General features: G+C 43.0%; 2 protein-coding genes across 6 annotated transcripts in view; both read left to right on the forward strand.

Moving 5' to 3' along the window:
* The window catches only part of EFHD1 (EF-hand domain family member D1), a 37335-nt gene extending 33697 nt beyond the window's left edge, over window positions 1-3638 (forward strand). The window contains exon 4 of the mRNA XM_063114043.1: window positions 2660-3638. Coding sequence (XP_062970113.1) covers window positions 2660-2794 — 135 coding nt within the window. The 3' untranslated portion in view covers window positions 2795-3638. The remainder of the gene's footprint in view (window positions 1-2659) is intronic.
* Window positions 3639-16421: 12783 nt separating this feature from the next.
* The window catches only part of GIGYF2 (GRB10 interacting GYF protein 2), a 147407-nt gene continuing 139287 nt past the window's right edge, over window positions 16422-24541 (forward strand). For 3 of the 5 annotated variants that reach the window (XM_063089362.1, XM_063089391.1, XM_063089402.1), the window contains exons 1-2: window positions 16422-16500; window positions 21636-21701. The gene's annotated coding sequence lies outside the window, so the exon portion shown is untranslated. Of the gene's footprint in view, window positions 16501-19653; window positions 19713-19771; window positions 19793-21635; window positions 21702-24541 lie in introns of those variants that run through there. The other 2 variants (XM_063089372.1, XM_063089380.1) reach the window with 2 other exon arrangements.

Here is a 24541-nt window from a genome sequence, read left to right on the forward strand (position 1 = left end):
GGCCGCGGATGAATGGGAAGTTGGGAGGAAATTCACGTCGTCAGCCAGTATTTACACCTCAGAGATACAAGAGACATAAGTAACCTCAAGAACATAAATAGTAAAATCGTAAGGAAGTGATGACCTTTAAGTATTTATTTTGCTGTTAATATAATTAATTTAACTATAATTTAAATTTATTATTCTTTGGGGGGGGTGTAGCTGACTGATATGGGGACCCAAATCCTTGACCTCAGTGTTATAACACCATGCTCTAACCAAGTGAGCTAAATGGTCAGCCTCTATAATTTGATTTTTAATAATGGCTATATCGAACCGCCAGCTCACAAAATTCCTGAAAATAGAGCAACTGGTTTTCAAGCAGGTACAAGCCAGCTCCAGGGCACCTCTGGGCTTAGAGATGTTGAATAAACTGCATAGAGAGAGGGGGAAAGGAGAAAATGGGTGGGAGAGAAGCCCAGAGTGGAAGGGTTGTGTTCCTCTGGTTTTCTCCAAATAAAGGAGGAGAGTAGACTGCTGAGAGTGGCAGGAGCCCATGGATCCGGACACTGTCCTTGTGAGACTTCTAAAAAGAAGGTGTTCTCAGCCTGGAAGCACATACACGACATCATCGATGGGACTTGGTGGGGTGGGAGGACAGAGGTGACAGCGTGTTAGGCTAAAGTGCAGGTCCTGGGGAGTTGAAGGCACTGTGACAGGTGTCCTTGAAAGGACTAGCCAGGGTCCACGCTGGGATGGAAAGTGAATCAGGGTGAGGCAAGCACACCAGGACATAGGAGCTTGAGTCACTGGTGAAGAGAAAGAGCCGGAGTTACTGGAGGCAAGTTGTGGAGGAGGGATGGGAGGGCTAGAAAAGGGGACCCTGCAGCGTCAAGATTTTAGGCCTGAGGCTGCAACCCTAATGCAGGGAACCAGGGGTGAGAATTGCTGGCCAGAGAAGCTGTGAGGCCAGGGCAGAACTTGAGTGCCTGAGGAAGAGCTGGGAGATGTGGAAAACATAATTTCTTAGCTCCTACCCCTAGGGATTCTGATTTGGCAAGAGTGAAAGCATAACACTTGCTGTCAATATTATCAAAGTTATCCTGTCTTCAGAAATGGGCCCCTCATCCGAGTTTTGAGGGGTCTATGAAGCAAAAGAAATTAAGGCTGGCCAATTAGCTCAGTTGGTTAGAGTGTGGTGCTAATAACACCAAGGTCTGGGGTTTGATACCTGCAGTGGCCGGCCACTTAATGATGGGGATACGTTCTGAGAAATGCATTATTAGGTGATTTTGTCACTGTGATATAGTGTATTATGAAAGGGAATGGCAATGGATTTTCCTATAATCCACGTTTGCCACTAGTTGCACCAGCATGGGCCCTCTAATTTTGTTACTAAGTCTCTCTGCCCCACTTTTCTCACCTGTTAAATGGGGATTAGAAGAACACCACCCCCATGAAGTTATGAAAATTAGATTACAGGTAGGGATTGTGCCTGGCACTTAGTATACACTCAGGGAGTGTTAGATAACTGTTATTTTGCTATGGGGATGGGTGAGAATCATTTAAAAATGCAAGAATTCTAAAGTAGACACGACCTTTTTACTTGGAATCAGACCTAACATGTCAAATGCTTGGCTTTCTATCTGAAAGGTCTGAGCTACCTTTGGGAGGGTCACCCTGTGGGTGAGCTAGGCAGTCCTCAGCATATTTTGCAGTAGGTTTGTTTACACCAGCATCACCACAAACATATGACAGCTGTGATGTCACTAGGCAATAGGAATTTTTCATTTCGATTATAATGTTATGGGACCACCGTCCTATATGCAGTCTTTTATTGACTGAAACATCATTATGTGGCACATGACTGTAATGAATATACCTAATGTGTTGTTTGGAAATTTTACCAAATTGATGAGATGCAGGGGGAAAATATCAGTTCTGTTTTTTTTTTTTTTTTTTGGTGGCTGGTTGATATAGGAATCTGAACCCTTGACCTTGGTTTTATAACACCGTGGTCTGACCAACTGAGATAACTGGCTGTCCCTAGAGTAGAGGATTTTTAGGTGGACATATCTGGTATGGTATTATTGAAGACAAATTGTTAGGCTTAAAAAAAGCCAAATGACACCCAATCTCACAATACCAACAAAAAATATGTAATATTTAGAAGCAAATTTAGGATGAAAAAATTTAGGTGGGCAACATAAAAGCAATAGTGAGTAAATACTGAGGCATCAGAGAAAGCTGTCGATTGTAAAAGTATCCCTTTGCCACAGGTGGATTAATGCAATCTCAATCAAAATCCCAGCAGGGGGTTAATTTTTATTGTCTTTTTCCTTAGAACTAAACGTCATTACTGAGAAATTAAAGGGATGTAAAAGTGGGTAATGGGAGCAGGGGTATTAAGCAGTATCCTGCCAAAAAGTGGAGTAGAAAGACCGACCCACAGGTAGAAGCACTTGGGACACAGCAACAAATCGAGCATCGTGTCTGTGCTGAGAGAGAAAGCAAACTTCTGAAGACCCAGGAGGAGTGTTGGCTGGGGCGCGGGGGAGGCGGGGGGACGGTGTCCTTGTCCCAGGGTCTGTTTGCTGGGCTGTTGGCCAACGTGTCAGCGTCTCCCAAGTTCCTCTTTCCCTCCCTTACTCTCTTGTCTGTTTTTGCTGTTTCTCTGCAGGTCCAAGCCTTGGCATCTGCCAGCAAGTTTGAAGCAGAGTTAAAAGCAGAGCAAGATGAGCGGAAGCGGGAGGAAGAGGAGAGGAGGCTCCGCCAGGCAGCCTTCCAGGAGCTCAAAGCCACTTTCAGTACATAGTCCTGCCGACCTTGACCCCCGTCCACCACTGTGCCTCACAGATGCCCGGGAGGAGATTGCCAGGCATCCTCACCCTGCCGGCCCCTCCCTGAAGGAGCCTCACACCCCCTGCCCAATGCCAACCCCTCAGCTTCACACGGGGGCCGGGGGCCGCTCTCACTCATCCCCGGGTCTGAGCCCCAGCAAGAGGGTCCTGGGGTGGCCAATGCCCTGCTCATCTCCTCACTCTTGGTCAGATTCTGCCACTTGCTTTTGCATCGTCTGTCCTTTAGTGACAATGGGGCTTACGGGAGGCCAGGGTGGACCGCTGTCTGTCCCCTGTCCAACAGGGGGAAGGGGCGCACAGCCGAGATGACGCCGAGTAGAGACAGAAAGTTCTGTTCCTTCCTGTCGCCTTTCTCCTGGCTCCTTAGCATCGCCCCTAGGCCCACCATCTTCATCCTTCCTCCACCCTTGTCTTCCCATTTCAGCCTTTTCTCCACTCTTAAGTACTATGCTGCTTGACTATAAGGATGCAAGAATAATTAGAATATTAAGGAGTAGAGGAATTCTTGTTAACTCTGACTATGCAAATTATATTACAACGAACACCTGACATTCCCAAGTGACAAATCCAGGGCTTTTCAAAATCCCAAAAGTCATGGCCATCCCCATCATCTAGCTAGTTTCCAGCATCTGCTCCAAGGTATTGAGGTGAAGATGTTCTTACCCCAGTACAGATTTTTATACCTTGAGAGTTCTTGGAGTTGCTTATAAATAACAGGGGTTTGTTGTATTTTTTTTTAAAAAATTCCTAATGTCATATTTATTTCTTCTCTTTTGTAACTGCTGTCTTTATGATAAAGAAAACAACTGCCTTTCTACCTTATCGCAATTACGTTTTAAATAAACTGTGCAAATGAACTTGCCCGTCGCATCAAACTGCCTCTAGTCGTCTTTGAATTAGGAGAGAGAGGACAGTGTTCTTTAGGGGCCGAGTCCATCTCAGGGCTTCTGTTTGGCACTGAGTCACTGAAGTACAGTTAGACATGGGAACTAGAGGGTGGGTTTTCACTGTGGCATTCAGGGTACTGAGGCTATCAGCTGCTTGCCCTTTCCCGTCACTGAAGATACTTTTAGCTGTAAGTAAAAACTGTAGCTTAATTTCTTTTTTTCTTTTCTTGTTTTTTAGTGGCTGGCTAGTACAGGGATTGAACCCTGGACCTTGGAGTGACCAGCACCGCGCTCTAACCAGCTGAGCTAACTGGCCGGCCTTAATTTCTTTTGCTTCCTAGATCCCTTGAAACTCTAATGAGGGTCAATGTCCCTCTCACCCATATGTAATCCAGGGTATTTTGGAGACCTGTTTAAGGACCCCTTACCTAAGAGAATACCCTCTGTTCCCCAGTGAGGATCATTGTATTTCTGCACAAACTCAAAATCTACAAATCTCAGGCACTGCTTTTCTGGCTACAGTCACCCCTAGAGGAGAGGGACATGAAAAAGGAATGGAGAGATTCTTACCATACAATCCAGCAGTCATGCTCCCTCATATTTATCCAAATGAGGTGAGAACTTATTTATACCCACATAGAAATGTGCACATGAATATTTATAGCAGCTTTATTCATAATTGCAAGAACTTGGAAGCAACCAAGTTGTTCTTCTGTAGATGAGCGAGTAAACACACTGTGGTGCATCCCCGCAATGGAATATTATTCAGTGGCGAGAAGGAATACTCAGCCACAGAACGAAATGAGCTAGCAAGTCCCAAAAAGACATGGAGGAAACTTAAATGCATGTTGCTAAATGACAGAAGCCAATCTGGAAAGGCTCATACTATTTGATTTCAAACCATATGGCATTCTGGGAAAGGTAAAATTAGGAAGACAGTGAAAAGATCAGTGGTTGTTGGGGGAAGGGAGGGAAGGACGAATAGATGGAACACAGGAGATTTTTAGGGCGGTGAAACTTATTCTGTATGATACTATAATGGTAGAAACTCATTATACATTTGCCAAAACCCATAGAATGTATAACAAAGAATGGACCGTGATGTAAACAATGGACTTCAGTTAATAATGTATCAATGTGGACATGTCAATTGTAACAAACGTACCACATTAATGCAAGATAATAATAGGGGAAACGGTGGTGGGTCGAGAGGGGCATATGGGAATGCTAGTTTTGGCTCAATTTTTCTGTAAACCTAAAACTTGTCTAAAAAAGAAAGTATTAATTTAAGGCTGGCTGGTTAGCTCACTTGGTTAGAGTGTGGTCTTGTTGACACCAAGGTCAAGGGTTTGGATCCTCATACCTGCCAGCCGCCGCCACCCCCTCAATCTATAAATAAAGTCTATTAATTTAAAAAGGAAGAAAGAGAAAAAAGAAAGGAGACGACTGTGTAATTACTTGAAACATCCATTTGCCTCTATGAACAAGTAGGCTCGTGTAAGAGCTAAAGTTCTTGATTGCAAGTGACAGAAAATGCAACATGGAAGGATTTAAGAGGAAAAGGAAACGCATTGGGGCACATGGCTACAGGAAGAGACAGAGTTGCAGAAATTGCTCCTTTTATGCCTCTCACCTCCAGTTCCCACCCTCTATCTCCAGGGCCATGGCTGACCCTCAGACCTTCTTTGGTTCTTTCCTGGGTCTCTACAGTGGGCTCCTAATTGGTTTCTCTGCCCTCATTTTGCCCTGGTTGTCCACCTGGCAGCTAGAATAATCTTTTCAACATGTAAAACTTTTCATAACATCTCCCCTTCAATTTTTGATTCTTCACATTTGGGATCTGGCCCCTGCTCACCCCTGATGCCCCATCTCTTGCCCTCCCTTCCCTCTCTCCTTCCAAACTGTAGACTCCAGTTATATACAATGCTTAACAGTTCCTAGAAAGTGCCACACCTCCCGGCTTTTGCACTCGCTGTTTCCTCTGCCTGGCACTCCCTCCCTCCCCTCCACTGGCAAGCTACTACTTCTAATGTTGATGACTCAGCTCAGAGATGATCTTCAGGAAGCTTTCTTGATGCTCCCAGGCTAGGAGAGGTGCCCCTTCTCAGGATTCCCATGTCCCCCTGAGTTTTTCTCTATTGTAATTCTTATGGCATTATGCAGTAGCCCTCTCCTTACTTCTCTGCCTCTGCATTTGGACTATGAACTCTTTGAAGGGCAGGAACCCTGCCTTGCCCACTGTTATAGGCCTAGCATGCTGCCTGGTATGTAACAGGCAGCCCTTGCATGTTAGTTTCACGGGAAGTGCCGGGTTTGTTACAGCAGACAGAGATGGGCAAGGCAGGATCACTATGACTGATGTCAAGGGCCTTCTAAGCACCTTAACACAGAAGCCTAGCTGCAGGGACAGCTCTGAAAGTGAGGACAGTAGAGAATGTGAGGATATCTTTCACACTGGAAGAGTGATGAGTCCGCTCCCCAGAGGCCCTCCTTTGAGCAATAGAGAAAACCAACCACCCAGCCTTGCCTCTGCCCTGGATGCTTTGTGTTATAATGGGATTTGCACTCAGGCACTACACAAGTGAGTTAACCTAACTAAGCCTCAGTTTCCTCACCTGTAAAATGAGATGATGATGATTACCTACCTGGCAGATTCTATGCCTGGTGTCTATTTAGTAATTGGGACACATGGGTCCCCTCTCTACTCTCCACCCTCCACTTCTGCAACTCTGCTTCTTCCTGAGCTCTGGGTCTCTAAAGTTAGGTCCAAGGGATCCCAGGCCAGGGTGACCCAGACGTGTTCAGTCCTGGCTGCTATTTTGGCCCCAAGAGCAGGTATCCACTCACCTAGCTTCTGTGTTCCTCTGAGGCCTGTTTCCCAACCAGCCCAGGGAGACTTCCATTTACTTGCCTACTCACGAGCCATGCCCCCTGCAGCTGGCAGTTGCAGGGATCTCTGGGCCTGATCATGTGACCTGACACCTGCGGCCTTGCCAATGTTCAGATTTCTCTTTGCTGACTCTGCTTGCTCTCCAGACCAGATTCTGGCATATTCCTGTCCACCTGGCCTGACTGTACAAGTCTGGGTCCTGTGGTGGTGGTGGGTTCATGGAGGGACAATGTAGGATTCTACAACTTAGGGAGGCACTGAGGATGGGACCTTATCAGGGGTCACTTTCCTTGTTTCTCTCCACTTCTTTCTGAAACCAGTCACTTTTGGCATTCTGCCATATGGTACTGGCAGGAGTATATACTGCGATTGCCTTTTTGAAGGGCAATTTGGTAGAATGTTAAAAAATTAAAAATTGTATCTGTATTAGTTACTTATTTTTGTGTTAAAATAAAAGATAAAAAAAAAATAGAAATCACCCCATGACTTAGTGGCTTAAAAGAATAATTAACATTTATTATCTTACACAATTTCTGAGGGTCACAATTTCTGAATTCAGAAACAGTATAGCTGGATGCTCTGGCTCAGCGTCTCTCATGAGGCTGCAGTCAAAATGCCAGCTGGAGCTACAGTCACCTGAAGGCTGGACTGGGACTGGAGAATCTCCTTCCAAGATGACTCACTCATGTGATTGGCACGTTGGTGCTGGCTGCTGACAGGAGGCCTCATTGCCTGCCATGTGAACCTCTCCATGGGTCTGCTTGAACATCCTCACAATATGGCAGCCAGTTTCCCCCAGAGTAAGTGATACAAGAGAGAGTAAAGTATGCAATGTCCTTTAAGACCTAGCTTCAGAAATTCACACTCTGCCATTTCCTCAATGTCCTACTGGTTACACAGTGCTATGGGTTGAATGTTCCCCAAAAGTTCATGTGTTGGAAACAGCGTCCATAGTAACAGTTTTAATAGGGTGGGAAATCCAATTATGGTAATTGAAAGGTGGGGTCTTTAAGAGGTGATTGGATCATGAGGACCATGTTCTCATGAATGGATTAATCCACTGATGGTTTAATGGGTGATCATAGGCATGGCTATGATGCCTTTATAAGGAGAGCGAGGGAGAACGTAACTATCTCTTGCTCAGCCCATTCTCACCATGTGATACCTTGCATTGCCATAAAGAATCACCACCAAGGGAGGGAGGTTTGGGGATGGGGAGCAATAATCAGCCACAATGTATATCGACAAAATAAAAAAATAAATAAATATTATTAAAAAAAAAAAAGAATCACCACCAAGAAAAAGGCCCTCACCAGATGTGTTCCCTGGACTTTGGACTTCCAGCCTCCCAACTGTAAGAAATAAATTTTATTTCTTTATAAATTATCCAGTTTCAGGTATTCTGTTATAAGCAACAGAAATAGACTAATACACACAGGTCAGCCCTATTGGCAAGGATCACTGGGGTCACCTTGGAGGCTGGCTACCACGGAATCAGTGAGGGTCCTTAATTTCAAGTAACAGAACCTCAGCTGGGCTAATTTAAGCAGAAAAGGAATTGATTTAAAAGATATTGAGGAGCTCCCAGAATCACTAGCAAGGATGAGGGCCACGCTAAGGAAACAGGCAGGAGGGTAGGTGTCTGGGACAGCAGCCAAAAGCACACCAGGGGAGCCAGCCAGGGAAGGTGCTGCTGCGCTGGCTGACCAGGACTCTGTGGTCTTCCGCTTCTTTTTACTTTAATTTTTTAAAAATTAAAAATTGTATCTGTCATTTACTCCAGATTCAGAGTCTGAGGCTGAGCCCAGTCATATGCCCATGTGGGGCAGAATTTGACAGTACCTGCCTCTAACCAAGATTCTCATTTTCCCCAGAAATGGGAAAGTGTTTCAGATGTAGAACAGTCATGAAGAATGGCAGGTGTCCACTACAGAGATACTCACGAGCTTTGGCCCAGGGATTTATCCTATAGGTAAATATAAGAACGAGCAAGGATATATTTAAGGGAACATTCATTAGAGCATTGTTTGTAATAGCAAAACTGCTGGAAATAATCAGGATGTCTGTCGGCAGGGGATCAGTTTGGTATGTTACGGTACATCCATGTAAATGGGCACTGCTAGGCAGCCATTAAAAAGCATGTGGACACCTTCAAGACATTTTGTTTCTGGAAAAAAGTCCAGGAGAAGAGCAGAATGCATCCTGATGCTCAGGTGTTGTGTTCTGCTTGTTTGTTTTAGGTGAGAGACATAAAGCCATGTCTTGGCCCAAGTAGACTCTGAGCTTCATGAGTGGATTAGTCCATTTCCATTGCTTATAGCAAAATACCTGGAACCGGATAATTAATAAAGAAACAATATTTATTGCTTATAGTTTTGGAGGCTGGCAAGTCCAAAGCCCAGGGAACACATCTGGTGAGGATCTTCTTTGTTGGTGGCTTTATGGCAACATAGGGGTCTCACGTGGCAGATAATGGTGGAACAGAGAGAGTGACTCTCCTGTGCTCTCCTTTTAAAGCCCTCAGAACCATGCCTGTGACCACCATTATTAATCCATTCATTAGGGCACAGTCCTCAGAATCTAATCACTTCTTCAAGGCCCCACCTTTCAATTACCATAATAGGATTTCCCACCCTCTTAATAGTCACAGTGGGGATCAAACTTCTAATACAGACAACTTGGAGGACACAATTCAATCTATATCAATGAAGTCAGCCACCAGGTGGGTTTTTGGGCCATCAATGTATCCCCAACACTTAGAGCTGCTGAGAACAAAGGGACACATCATACCTGTTTATGCATGTAACATCTGGGGGAAAACCACACAAGAAACAGGGGAGGAGAACCTGAGGGTCCTGGGTAGGTCTGGGGGCACTTAAAAATTTTCCACCCCCAAAATTAAAAATTAAATAACATTTTTCTGTTACATGTTTTTGAATTCTAAAAAAATGTTTTCTTTTTTTTTTTTTTGGTGGCTGGCCAGTGTGAGGATATGAACCTTTGACCTTAGTGTTATCAACACTGTACTCTAACCAATTGAGCTAACTGGCCAGCCTAAAAATTTTAAAACCATTAAAAAAAAAATACATTGCTTTACTACAACAACTACTACTACTACTACTACTACTACTACTACTACTACTACTACTACTACTACTACTACTACTACTATTACTACTATTACTACCACTACTACTACTATTACTACCACTGCTGTCAATAGTAGTTCATAAAAAAGAAAGGAGAATCTCTGGCCATAAAGAAAATGAGACGAGCAGTTTAACATGTATATAAGCCTGACCAGTTAGCTCACTTGGGGGACCGTGATGCTGGTAACACCAAGGCCAAGGGTTTGGGTCCCTGTACCAGCCAGCTGCAACAATAACAAAAAAAATGCATATAGGAACTCTGTGAGACAGCAGAAATACGAATCCCTAAATATGCAAAAGACTCAGGAGAAAAAAAAAACATTTTAGGACACACTGTGGTTGAAAGGACACATTTATTGTATTCCAATTTTTTTTTTTTGCGACTGGCTGTATGAGGATCTGAACCCTTGACATAGGTGTTATCAGCACCCTTGCTATAACTAGCTGAGGTAACTAGCCAGCCCAAAGATTTTTTTATGATTTAATTGTCTTGTATATCCAGAGGTTGTAAGGGAGAAAAGAATTAAAAATATGCAAATATTTTTATAATAAAAAGTGTTTTTCAAACATAAAAATGAATTTGTTAATAAAAAAAGGGATTTGTTTCTGTAGTTATCATCTGCCTGGCCTTTCCTGATGTTTGCTCAGCGCTCTGGTACGGTATCTTCGGACTCTCTCTTCCCTGTGTTTTCTCTTTGGTTTTCAGGCCTGTCCTCAGCCCACTCAGTCAGGGCCCTGATTGGAATAACCACTGCCTTCTGCACTGATAATTTCCTCCTCCCTTTTCATCCGCTTTCAAACTTCTGCATCCTCTGTTCCTCAACACTGTCTTTCCTAGCCCTGTTCTTCCTTCTCCGTGGACCTTTCCAAGTACCAAACCCATGGCCACTTTGCCAGTCCCGTCCGCCTTGAGGCCTCTGCACACCTGCCACTGCCCGCCAGTCTTTTCTCCTTTCTGCTCTGAGACTGGCTTCCAGCCTGGTCCTCCCTGTAACTTCTGTGTGTGCACCAGCAACCCCTTTCCCTCCCCAGAGCTTGTCTGAGCACCACACTTCTCTGTGGGTGCTGGTTATGGATGATTCCCCAGGATTTCAAACATCTCTCTATGAGAAACTCTCAGATCTATAGCTCTGAGCCCCTCTAATCGCCTTTATTTCAATGGCCTCTTCCATGCAGTAGATGATTGTGTTAGGTTGCTAGGGCTGCCATAACAAAGTACCGTAGACTGGGTGGCATAAACAACTGAAATTTACTATCTCCCATTTCTGGAGGCCCGAAGTCAGAGATCAAGGTGTTGGTAGCGTTGGTTCCTTCTGGGGCTGTGAGGAAGAATCTGTCCCACTCCCCTCTCCTGGCTTCTGGGGTTTGCTGGCAATCTTTGGCATTCCTTGGCTTATAGAAGCATCACCCCGACCTCCGCCCTCGTCTTCACACAGGTTCCTCCTGTGTCTGTGTCTGTGTCCACATTCTCCTTTTTATAAGGACACCAATCATATCGGATCAGGGTGCACCCTAAAGACCTGATTTTGTCTTGATTATCTTGATAGGTCTATCTCCAAATAAGATCACATTCTGAAGTACTGGGAGTTAGGATGCTAACATATCTTTTTGGGGGACACGATTTCACTCTTGCAGTGAATAAATTATCCCCAAACTTAGTGGTATAAGACAATCAAAACCAGGTTATTATGCTGATGGCTCTGGTGGATCAGGAATTCAGACAGGCACATTGAGTGTGCTTTCCCCGCTTCGTGATGTCTTATGATGTTGGGTTTTGATGTCTGAGGACGACTACACAGCTCTGGCTGGAATTGTCTGGTGGCATTTTTCACTCAGATGTCTGGGTATTGATATTGGCTGTCAGCTGGGACTTCATTTGGGGCTGTTGAGGGGGCAACTACAGGAGCCACTCCTTGTGGTGTGGGCTTCAGGCAGCCTCAGGGCATTCGGGCTTATAAAGCGGCACCTCTTGCTTCAAAAGAGACACTTCAGCAAACAATGTAGAAGCTGTATCACCAGTTATGAGCTAGCATGGGAAGTCATGTCCTTTTACTTTTACCATGTTGTAGGGTTATAAGGACCCAAGGGAAGGGGAATTAGGTTCTACCTCTAGAAAGGGTAGTGAAGGTTCTAGAAGAGTATATTGAATGGGAGATATTGTTGCAGCCATCTGTAGAGAAACAATCTGTCACGGGTGATGAACCTGCCTTCGTTACAAATTAAACTCATTTGAGATTAAACTCCTTACCCAACTCCATCTGCAAATGCTCTATTATTCCCAACTTACCTGTTTTTATCAATGATACAATAAATCTGGAATTTGTTATTACTGACTACAGCATGCATCACTCTTCTGTTGTACTTTAAAACCCATAACTTAGTGAAACATTGGAGAGATGGAGTGACTAAAAGGAGAAAAAGTACTCTTTCTAAGGAGTAGATAATCAAGAATTTATTTAATTCTATATGTACTTATTGAGCATTTACTGTGTGCCAGGACAATGCCGGCTGCTGAGGATGCAAAGTTGAATAATGCAGTATGTATAATGATGAAAAGCGTGGGATTTTGTCAGCTTTGGTCATCATTGTCATCATCATCATCATCCCTTAGATTAGGGTTCTGCTCTCTGGAAGCTTATAGTTTAGGAATAAAAATATGGCCAAGGCACTCTGAAAAACAGTTTGGCAGTTTCTGATAGAGTTAAACAAACACCGTATAACCACCAATCCTATTCCTAGGTATTTACCCAAGTGAAATAAAAACCTATTGAGTGAAAAAAAACACACTCAGTTTCTCCCACTTATGCCCTCACAAAATGCTTGTGTCACCAGATGTGTGGGGACTTCTCTCCACCATCAAGCAAGCAAGCAAGCAATTCTCTGCAGCAGATACCAACTGAGTGTCCTCCAAGTCAATTCTGACTCTACCTGCCTGGAGACAGCTGTCAGATCCCACAGGCTGAAGGCCCATTTCTCAAGACTGTCTCCCACTTCACATGTCAGTTGCAAGTCCAGGCATCTGGAACTTCTGACCAACCGGCTATAAATCAGGGTTCCCATGACCCATTCCTTTGGTTTGATTAGTTAGCTTAAGTGGCTCACAGAACTGAGAAACACATAGTTTTATTGGTTCATTATAAAGGATATTACAAAGGATATGTTGTGAGGCCCCCTCCCGCAAGAATGCACTTACACGCCACTCGTGCAGAAAAGGGCAGTTTATTCACTCCAGCTGCCCAGCGTCCGTCTCCCAAGGAGCAACCAAGGAAGAGCGGCCTTGGGCCTTGGTCTTGTGGAGTTTTTAAAGGCAAAAAGTACATCCCGTTGGCACACGGGTTTGTCCAGGTGCACAAAGCAAGCTAGGGAGCTAGGTCACAGAAGCCAAGAATGAGCCGTTAGAGCCATCAAGCGTACAACTTTTCATTGTGCATGTTCCCATGTAATAGTTCACTGTATATGGTTCCTGTTCCCATGTAATAGTTTACTGTGTATGGCTCCTGTTTCTATGCAACGGCTTTTGTTTCTATGAGAAGGTCAATGGTTTCTCATGCAGAAGCGGGGGTAGTCTGCAGGTCAGATGGGGTAAGATGGAGTTACTTAGGTTAAGCAAGCAATTCTACAGAAGCAGATAGTGTACATTATGAGGGTGTAGGGAGCTCTATTTCAGACACAGATGAAGAGAGGCACAGGACAAGGTATGAGGGAAGGGACACAGAGCTTCCATGTCCTCCCTGGGTGCTCCAGCCTTCGGGAACCTCCATATACTCAGCTCCCTAAACCCTGTGCTCTTGGACCTTTATGGAAACTTCCTTACACAGGCATGACTGAAGCATAAACAACCATGTAGAAACATGATTGGATACAAAGGGTGTGATCTAACGCTAACAGATCGAGTGGGGAAACCCAGTAAGGCCTGTTTGTTCAGGTTTCTCCTTGGCCTCTCTGTGCAGCATTCCTTCCTCCCAAGTACGAGGCAGGGCCCCTTTTGACATGGGACCCACAATCAGACTTAAGGTAGGTCAGAGGATTTCTTTATGGCCAGCTCCAAGACAGAAAGGCAGGGGAAGATTAGAGTCCTGCCTTGGGGAACAAGAAACAGAGGATGAAAATCAATTTATATATCATATTACATCTACGTTCACACAAATACCTGCATGTGAATATTTATAGATGCTTTATTAATAATCTCCCCAAACTGGAAACAACCCAAAGGTCCCTCAGCTGGGGAATGGGAAACATGAATAGTGGTGCATACATATGATGAAATACTAAGAAATGAAAAAAAAAAAGGACTGAAACATGCAACAACATGGATAAACCTCATGCATTATGCGAAGTGAAAGAAGCCTGTCTCAAAGGCTACATACTAGATTGTTCTATTCCTATGACCATAAGGAACATAAAAGGCAAAACTATTAGGACAGAAAACAGACCAGTGGTTGAAGGGGCTGAGAATGGGGGTAAGGGCTGGCTATAAATGGTCATTTTTTGGGAAATGGGACTATTCTGTATTTTGATTTTAGTGGTAGTTACACACACCTGTATGCATTTGTCAAAACTTGGGGAACTGTACACTAAAAATGCTGAATTTTACTGTGTGTAAACTTCACCTTAATAATAATAATAATAAAATATATATGTATAGGCAATGTATGTACAGGCGTGATAGCATCAGAGAGGTGGCATGACAAGGTGGTTAGGAACATCAGTTCTGCATTTAGCCATCTTGGGCCCAGAACTCCTGGCTGAGTTTTGGAGAAGGTGCTTACCTCTTAGACACCTGGTTGGCTCTCTTAGCACTCCATAGTTCTGTCGTCAGGATTACAAGAGAGAATGCAAATAAAACACTTAAAGATGTGGGTAGCACATAACAACCACATCCCTTAAAAACAATAGGGGTAAATTCTTTGGTCTAACAAAGTGGATTAATGAAATCTTCACAGAGGCAATAACGTGTGATCAGGCTTTTAAAGATAAGCAGGAGGATGGCCAGTTAGCTCAGCTGGTTAGAGCAGGTGTCGATAACACCAAGGTCAAGGGTTTGGATCCCCATATTGGCCAGCTGCCCAAAAAATAAAGATGAGCATGGGTTAATGAAGATTAGGGAAAAGTGGGTAAGTGTTGGGAATAGCATTGTAACAAGAGGGAACAGCATATGCAAAGGCTAAAACAAAATGGTATGTTTGAAGACTCTCAAACATGGTCATATCTGGAGCATTAAGTTCAGGGGAAGAGCCAGGAGAAAGGGCAATATGGATGATAGAGGGTAGAGTTCAGCAGAATGGAGTTGGGACTGGCCCATTTGAGAATCTGCATTACTTTTCTTTCTTTTCTTTTTTTTGGTGGTGGCTGGCTGGTAAGGGGATTTGAACCCGTGACCCTACGGTTACCAGCACCATGCTCTCCCAGGTGAGAATCTGTATTTCTAACAAGTTTCCAGAGGGATGTGGATGCTGCTGGGCCACTTGGAGCAACAAGGGTATAAAGGTCAAAGGAGGAAAGTGTTTCAGAAAGTAGGAAGTGGCCTATCATGTTGAAGATGAAGAAGCACTAGTTGAGATGAGGACCGAAAAACTCGTTATCAACCTGTAGGTTGGGATGTCCTTAGTGCAAGCAATCGGTGGATAGGTAAGAACAGAAATCACATTGGAGTGGTTGATGATTGCCTGCCGGGGTGGCAATTGAGAAAATGAACATAAACAACTTTTTTGTGCAGTTTGGCTTTGAAAGGGAACAAGAGACCCAGGGAGGTAGCCGGAGGGGAAATTGATGTTTTTACCATTAAGATGGGAGACACTTGAGTATTTTTTTTTCTTTTTTTAGTGTGGGGGCTATTGTCATCAGACACAAATATTTTTTAAAGCTGATGAGAAGGATACTATGAAAAAGAAGAGGTTGAAGGCACAAGAAATAATGGGGTGACCTGAGAAGTGTAGAGTTGCCAGAGTTAGCAAATAAAAACACAGGACGCCCAGTCAAATTTGAATTGAAGAATAACAGTGAATAATCTTTCAGTGTAAGTTTGTCCCAAGTATTGTTGGGTGTACAGTATTTCCTCTGGGAACCCTAAAATCGGAGATCTTCAGGTGAAAGGGCAGCCCCATTTTACTAGGAGCGCTCACGTCCTTCCCAGCTGTCACATGCCAACACTCGAATGCATTCCCAGCTCTACCAGAACTGTCAACATGTACAAAAACTGCTTTGAATTTCAGTTTTTGTCACTCCCATTCGCTCTAGGATGGCAAACAGGCAGGAAAATGCTGGATGAAAAGCTGTAGAAAAGTTCGAGTTTGGAAAATCAGTTCGTAAATAGTGAGGACATTTTTGAACTGTAAACGGGCTCTGGAGCGGGTGCATAGGACAGTGAGTCACAGGGTGCCTGGCTCGGGTCCAACTCTGGACACCAAGTCTACTCGACTCAAGGGCAGGGAGGGAGCTGCGGCCGGAGAATCCAGCACGCGCCTGCGCACTGCCGCTGCCCCGTCTCGTCCAGCCTGCATCCGGGTCTCAGGCAGGGGCGTGTCCCGGCAGAGGGGCGGGAGGCTCCGGAAAGGAAGGATGTCGTGGGAGGCTGGAGGGCCAGGAGAGAAGCGAGGCGGGGCGGGGGCGGAGCAGGAGGCGTGGCGGACCGAGCGCTCAGTCACGTGGCGTACGTGGCGACGTGTCGGCCATCTTGTGTTGTTGAGGCTGAGGACTGACTTGGGTACTGAGAGACTCTCTGTCCCGGACCGCAGGTAACCGGCGACTCCGTCTCGCCCTCTTGCCCGGCTTCACTCCTCGCCCAGGCCCCGCCGCCGCGCCCCGGGCCGCTCGGGCCTCCCGCCTGCGCTCGCGTCCCTGTGGCTTCGGCCCGGCCCGGCCGCATGGACACCCACAGGCCGCCCTGGCAGCGGCCGGCCGCGGCCGCTCGGGGCGTCAGGCGAGGAGACAGGTCAGGTGCGGGGCCAGAGGGAGCCTCCTTCCGGGCGAGGGGCACGGCGGGTCCGGGAACGTCTCGGCCGCGGGGAGCTCCCACCTCCGGGGCAATGCCACAGGGGAGAGCCGAGGAAGGGAGGAGGGTGGTGGGATGGGCAGTGTCAGGCCGGTCGCTCAGGACTAGAGGGCTCGCCTTCCACTGCCTGCTCGTGGGGGCCTGCCACCCGCCCAGCCTCGGGGTACCCCGTCACAGCTGCTGCGGCCGGACAGCTGCCTCGGCCAGTCCTGCCCACACCTGGCCTCTGGGAGGTGCCCCCTTGACTTCCCCACGGAGCCTCTTGGACGGGAGAGACTCCTTCCGTGGCGAGAGGACTGGGTCTGGACCAGGCCCGAGGCAAGGTGGAGCCATGGTTGGAACCTGGGACTGACGCTGGGAAAGTAGAGCCCGTGACAGCTTTGGGGACCCGAACGTTCACTAAGGTTGAAATGGGTAACAGCCTTAAGTGCCAACAGTTTCTCATGAAGCACTCTGAATACTTCAGTTTTGTGGTTGAAACATAAATCAAGCGAGCAGGGAAGAGTATGAAAGAAGCAGGTTGTATGACCGTGTTTGGAAAGCAGCAGCGTTGCTTTGCGTTTATCTAGTTTTTTTTTTTTTTTTTCATTTTGCGGAATGTCAAAGCACTTAGTCTCTCCGTAAGAAAGGTAAGTATTCAATTTTACATGAAAGAAATAGTAAGGGCAAAAGCCTGTGAACAGCTTCCTATCTACTGCTGTATACCTTGGATTATAGGCAGTTTTGAATCCCATTGTTGAGGGAAGATACTGTTTCCTTATGTAGTATTTCTTTTTTAGAGTCTAATGACTTCCTAGATTATAAAAAAATTTTTTTGTCATCCTTTCTGTACATTAACTTTCGTCCTTCTAATATTTGCATCTCTAGCCTTACAGAGTCTGTCCATTTTGGTTAGAAGACAAATGCTTTCTCTCCTTCATTGATATTTTTATGTGTTTTATTATCAGCATAGCAGCTTTGGAGTTAAACTGAAATGTGTACTTTTCTATTACATCCGATGTCAGAAGAGGACACTAGAAAAAAATTGCAAAGTGGCATATATTTGGAAAAATGTCACATGATCCTTGGGCATTTAACACTGAGGAATACACTGGCGATAGTAGTGATTCACTGGAAAGGAAGAGTTCATACCTTTTTAATATGTGATAAAGCATTTTAGAATTTTGATGCTGGGGAGGAAGAAGGGACCATGTGCTTCCATTCATTCATTCATTCATATATACATTCATGTAATTGACAAATATTGAGCACTTATTAAACTGTTGGGTATTGGGAACAAAACATAAAAAATTCCTGTCTCTGTGGAGCTCATTTCCAAACAGATAAATACTTAGGTAAAATATAAAGTGTAGTGGTAAGTGATGTGGGAAAAAAAAGAGACAGGGAGATAGGATAATAGGGAGTTGGGAGAGGGGTTAATTTGAAATCCAGTGCTCTGAGAAGGCCTCATTGTAAAGGTAATATTTGAAGAAAGTCCTGAGAGAGAGAGAAGTGCTATTCCTTTAGCTGTATGGGGGAAGACTGCCCAAGGTTAGGGCAAAGACCCTGAGACAAAAACTGAGGTGGGAGCAACTCAGTGTATAGGCTGGGAATAGCATGGAGGCCCGCCTAGGCAGAGAGGGAAGGGCGAGTCGAGGCTGGTAGGAAGTGTGTGTTATTCACTTTTGGTACTAAGGTGAGTGTGACTCAGAAAAGGAAATCAGATTCTAGAGACTTGGGCCAGCATCCCTAATCCCCTTCTCCTACATGAGCCCCCACCTCCCAATTTGGAAAAATTCAGGATGCTTGTATATTTCAGGAAATTGTAATGAGTTACCTTTCTCAGAAGTAAAAGTTTTTAAATGAGAATGATGCTAAACTGCCTGGAAGTACTGTTAAAAAGGAATTGCTTTATAAGAAGGGGATCTTTGGAAATTTTAGAACATTTGAAAATATAGGGAATTGAGGAATTTCCATTGAAGTTTATTTTATTTATTTATTCTTTCTCTTTATTATTTTTTTCCCAATTGAAGTTTAGACACAGATAATTAAAAAATATAACCAGAAAGAGAGGTGGACTCAGTGTATTAACTCAAGTCCTTAATCTGGTCAGTAAATAATTTCTCTTAGATCTTTGCTGTCCAGCTTAGTTCTAAATGCCTCACGGACTCTTCTACTAATTTTTGTGTGTATCCTTTATAGTCTTTTACATATGTAGAGCTATTTGTGCTGAGTTTTTTTTCCTTCACTTTTACCTTTCAGATGAGTTCTCTAATTAATCTTATACTTAACAGACTTTTTTTATTGGAAAAAAATTTTTCTAATTTTTTTCCGGTTTATATCCATATCCTTATTACTGAGCTTTTGTAAATGTCCTCTTTTATGTTAGTCCACCAGAGGAGTTTAATATTTTGGTTTTGAAGAGCTTTTGCTGGTGAGTTGTATATTTGAAAAATAATTTGTAGTAGGTTTGCCTCAGAATCATGAGATGTTAGGAATTACGAGCTCAGGACATGAATGGAACTCCTTGGCTAAAAGGGGACATAGTGATGGTAGTGATGAGGTTGTGTTTAACTAATTACCTTTCTCCCTGTTGTTCCTTTGTTGAATTTTTGAAATGGCATTTCCAAATGGTAATGTCTTTGATATTGTATCAGCTTATGACTCTGTATTTTAATACTCTGTATGTCTATTCTCTTTTTGTTGACCTTTTTTTTACACTGGAAGATGACCCCATTGAAAGTGATTGCTATCTCAGAGAACCTTTTTGGGTGAAAAGATTACTACTGTCCCTTTTATCCTTGCCCTTCTAAAAGATCTTTGATTTGTGCCATTTTCAAAGACTGATTTTCTAGTTCTCCATTAGCCCCTGTTGATTAAATTTTCCATACTTTCTGTTTTATTCTGTTTCTTATAGATTATAGTGGGACCAGTCTCATTAGGTTGAATCTGCAGCCTATGTTGGCGTTAATCCAGGTATTTTAGAGGCAAGTTAAATGTCCATCTTTCTTCAACAATTTGGATTTCCTTAATATTCTTTCATCACTGTTGTAAAGGTCTGAACCCAAGCTTTCTTTTTCTTTTTCTCCTCTTGACCTTCACTAGGGTTTTATGGTGATAAAGTCCTAGGTTTCTATTCATTTTTTTTTTGGCAGCTGAGCGGTATGGGGTTCTAAACCCCTTGACCTTGGTGTTATAACACCGCACACTAACCAACTGAGCTAACTGGCCAGAACCTCTTTTCGTTTTAAATGCTCTGAAGAAGAATTACATCTCTGTATTTATTTTTTTAACTTTATTTTATTTTTATTTTTGGGTGGCTGGCATGTACAGGGATCAAACCCTGGACCTTGGTATTATCAGCACTACACTCTAACCAACTGAACTAACTGGCCAACCCTCTTTAAAAATAGAAGGAAATATTAATTTCATGAATAAGTTTACTTATAGTTAGAATCCCAATATTTCTTCATCAGATTGTTGTGTTTTCATTTTGTCATGCTCTCAGGTGAATGAGAAATATACTGGATTAATTATGTAGGCATGTAAAATGATCCCTTTGTTGAATTGCCCGTAATTTTGTGTGAGGTTGAAGAAGAGGGGAGAAATTTAAAAAACACAAGAATGTTTTCTTAAGTATTTTAAAATACTTAAAATACCAAACCTTATTTTATTTTATTTTTTTGGTGGTTGGCTGGTACTAGGATCCGAACCCATGACCTTTCTGTTATAAGGCTGCGCTCCAACCAACTGAGCTCACTGGCCAGCCTTCCTCAAGCTTTATTTTATAAAAATATTTCTAATTTTGTAAGGAACACAGTTTTATATTCCCTTGTTAACTACTGGGTTTCATTAACTTGAACTTAATTTACACTTACAATAGGAGATACCTTGGAGCTTTTGTTCTCTTGAGTTAGGCCTGTAAGAGAGTTTGTTTTATTATTTAGTTCTTGCCCCTCTTCCTTCTGCCCTTAACAAAAAGTAGAGTGCAGAGGGTAAAGTGGGTTGACCTTTTGGACATTATAACATGGCTATTTTTTTGCAAGATTAAGTCAAAGGTGGAAGTGGCTTGCTGTTTATAAAATTGTCAACTTTAATTTTTTGGGGGGCAGTTGGCTGGTACAAGGATTGAACCCTGGATCTTGGTGTTATTAGCACCAGGGTCTAACCAACTGAGCTAACTGGCCAGCTTAATTTTAATTTTTAGTTATTGTTTTTTGGCAGCATTCAAAGTATTAATTGATTTTAGCTAAGAAAGCACTCGAAGCTATTGTACTTTAGTCTACTCCTTGCCACTTGAAATATCACCATCTTGTGGATTTTTAAGATACTGTCTCAACACAGCATCAAAAGCAGATTGTGATTTTGCACCTGAAATTGCACCTGGAACTGTGCTCCTTGGACATTTTGGCAGTGGTCCTATTTCTGGGGGTTCAGTAATTGTTTGCGTAGGATGCATATTGCTGTGACGCTGGCTGTTGTTTTTCTGTCAGATATGTTTTTAATATTAAATCCCTATAATGTGGTTTTGAATGAAAACCCTAAATAATCACTTCCCTGAAACACTCTATTTGTCAGCTTCAACAGCATCGCTTAGGACTTTTGTTTAAAATATATATGAGGGTACTTCAAAAAGTTTCTGGAAAAATAGAATTGAAAGATAATACAAATCTTTCCATGAACTTTTGAAGTACCCTTGTATTTTTCACTTCCCCTCTACAGCTACTGATACTCTCTAGATGTTAGGGCATCCAGTTTATAAGTCCACCAGGTGATTCTAATAATTTAACCAGATTTGGGAGCCATTTTCTGTACAGTATAGTCATGATGAAAAATTATGCTTTTAATGTTTCCTAAGAGATTCATGAGTGATTTACGTGAATATTTTATTATTTACAGTGTTAAAAGGAGCTGAACATAGTCTGCTCAAACCTCCTGCTGTGAGCCAGCGGAACTTTTGAACTGGTAAGTACAGAAGGGAAGCACAAAGCTGAGGGCTTATGCAAACAGGTGATTTTTGCTTTTTGGTTTCAGTTATTTTTTTTTTATTTTTTATTTTTTATTTTTTTTTGTCGTTTTTTCGTGACCGGCACTCAGCCAGTGAGTGCACCGGTCAGTCCTATATAGGATCCGAACCCGCGGCGGGAGCGTCGCCGCGCTGCCAGCGCAGCACTCTGCCAAGTGCGCCACGGGCTCGGCCCGGTTTCAGTTATTTTTGTCCTATTATTTCTCCCAAGGTTATGGATAGCGAATAGAGACAACTTCTGTAATGCCTCTCAGATTCTTTATGAACCATGAGAATAACATATCCTTTCTTTGTTGATCCTGGTGTGAATCTGTGTCCTAAACTGTCATGATTTTTTTTGATGACAAGAAAATGGAAGAGGAATGTTTTGGGGGCAGGGGTGCTGAGATATCTTAAAGAACCCAAGAGCAGTTGGATTCATGAGGGGTGTGAACCAGAAACTGGGAAGCATTCAGGAGCTAAGGTTGTCTTGACAGCACTTTCCTCCCAGCTGGCCGGACAGCATCCTCTCCTGTCTCTTTTTGTCCTGCTTTAGTTGTCTTTCCATAGTCTGGCTCTTTCTGTTTTTACACGTGGAAGAAAATGGCTACTTCATTCCTAGGGCCACGTACGAACTCAAACTCTACTGTACTAGCATGTTGTCAAAATTTCAAATTCCTGGGAGGGAAAATTTGATTGGTTGAACTTGGTTCAGTTCCCCATTATTGGTCCAATTAGTTATGGCCATGGGGTTGGAGTGCAGAAGTGCAAACATAATTAGCTGAAAGGTCCCACTCCTAAGGGTGGGGGCATGTCTTGGAGAAGGTAGAGTGGTGGCTGTTCTAGGCAGACTGCCACAGAAGCTTCTAATTTTTCCTTTTCTAGCATTGTAGAAAAATTTCCTGTGTATAGCTCTGCTGTTTTAATTCATGTGTCCTAAACAGTTAACATATGTGCGTATCTTTTGGTGAAAGAGGCCCAGTAGGTCTCACCAAGAACTTCGTAATGCAGTTTTTTTTTTAACAAAAGTTCTTGATTTGGGGGGTTCGGAGAATTGTCTAGGATAAAGGTTTAGCAAATTAGCATAAGCAAATGAGAGACTTAATTTGTGGAAAAATTCATTGGTTATTTATTTTCCATTTATTGTTTTTACAAATTTTAATTTCTGGGTACTTTTTATAGTATTCAGCAATACTATAAAAGTATTAGTATTGAGTATTAGGAAGCCATATAGAAGTTATTTATTTATTGATCGATTGATTTAATTTTTGGTGACTGGCCAGTACAGGGATTTGAGAAGATTTTTTTTTTAATTAAAAGAAAATTTTTTTTGCAGCTGACTGGTACTGGGATCTGAACCCTTGACCTTGGTGGTATAATACCACACTCTAACCAACTGAGCTAGCCAGCCATATAGAACTTAAAGGATGGGATTTCATAGACTCTGTATTCACATTCTTAGAGTGAATAGTAGCAGGGATCAGTGAGAGAGTATAAACTTTTGAAATAATTGTTTTTGTATTCTACAATTATTAGGTATGGGCTGAACAGTTAGCTCAGTTGGTTAGAGTGCTGCCTTGTAACACCAAGGTCAAGGGTTCAGATTTCATTACCACCCTGCTGCCCCCCCCCCCAAAATAGTAGAATTATTAGATAGTACTGAAGCAAACTTTTTTTTTTTTTTTTTTTTTTTTTTTTTTTCCGGTGACCGGCGCTCAGCCAGGGAGTGCACCGATCATCCTTATATAGGATCTGAACCCGCGGCGGCGGGAGCGTCGCCGCGCTGCTAGCGCAGCACGCTACCGAGTGCGCCACGGGCTCAGCCCTGAAGCAAACTTTTTTTAATGAAACATTTTGAAGTCCTGTTTATTCTTGTTTGTAGATTATATATATTTGGTGACATCTAATTGCTTAAGTAATTTTTTATTACTTAAATTTTGTTATATTAGTAAATCTAGATTTTTGATGCAAAGCTTGGGAATTACTAACAAAAGTGATATAGACTGATATAGCTAATGATAGGCCATAGGTGTGACTTCCAATAATAATATATTTTTTTTGCCGAGGTATTTTTTTTTTTAGTAGATTGCAACTAAATTCATTTTTATGGTAACGGGTCTTTCTCATGTTGTACATTTTCTTAAATCTGGATCTTGAGGTAAGACATATTCAGGGCTTTGTGGGGTTTGAAAAGATTTCTGCATAATCTTTGTAAAACTTTTATAGGTTCTGGGGATCCCTCTCTTAAACATTGGCTAATGGTGAGATTATCAAATAACATGGCAGTATTATGGTATTGTAATTTTTCCTAGAGTAGTTCACTTATGCTAATTTTATTCTTATCCTTTCACCAGGAGGAGGGGAAAAAAAAAGGAAATGTTTGCATATTGTTCAGAAACAGTGGGGAGAATGATAGTAATAGTAATACCTTTTCTTCTTATAGTGATATTATGGACTGTATGTTCTTTGGGAACAAAGCTCCTTTTATTCAAGTTGTCCTGGGCCTGGAGGAAGTCTTGGGAACTCTGGTCTCTTTAGTATTGGTTTTTCGGTTGTAGAGATTGATAAGGAATAGGCAGAAGTACTGTCTTGGTACTTTCTTATTGGTAAGTCATGGCTCAGGCCTTGAAGAGATGGCCACATTCAGGGGCTCTCATAATCAGTTCCTTAGAAATTGACATGGTGCTGTCCAAGCCATGGCCAGATGTCTTCTGTGTAACTGGATGTGAAGTTATTCTACAAGATCAGTCTTAATTTATGTTCTGGAATCTGATATTCTTCTTTAGCCTTTTATGCTACT

This window comes from Cynocephalus volans, chromosome 1 (genome assembly GCF_027409185.1).
Source record: "Cynocephalus volans isolate mCynVol1 chromosome 1, mCynVol1.pri, whole genome shotgun sequence".
NCBI lineage: Eukaryota > Metazoa > Chordata > Mammalia > Dermoptera > Cynocephalidae > Cynocephalus > Cynocephalus volans.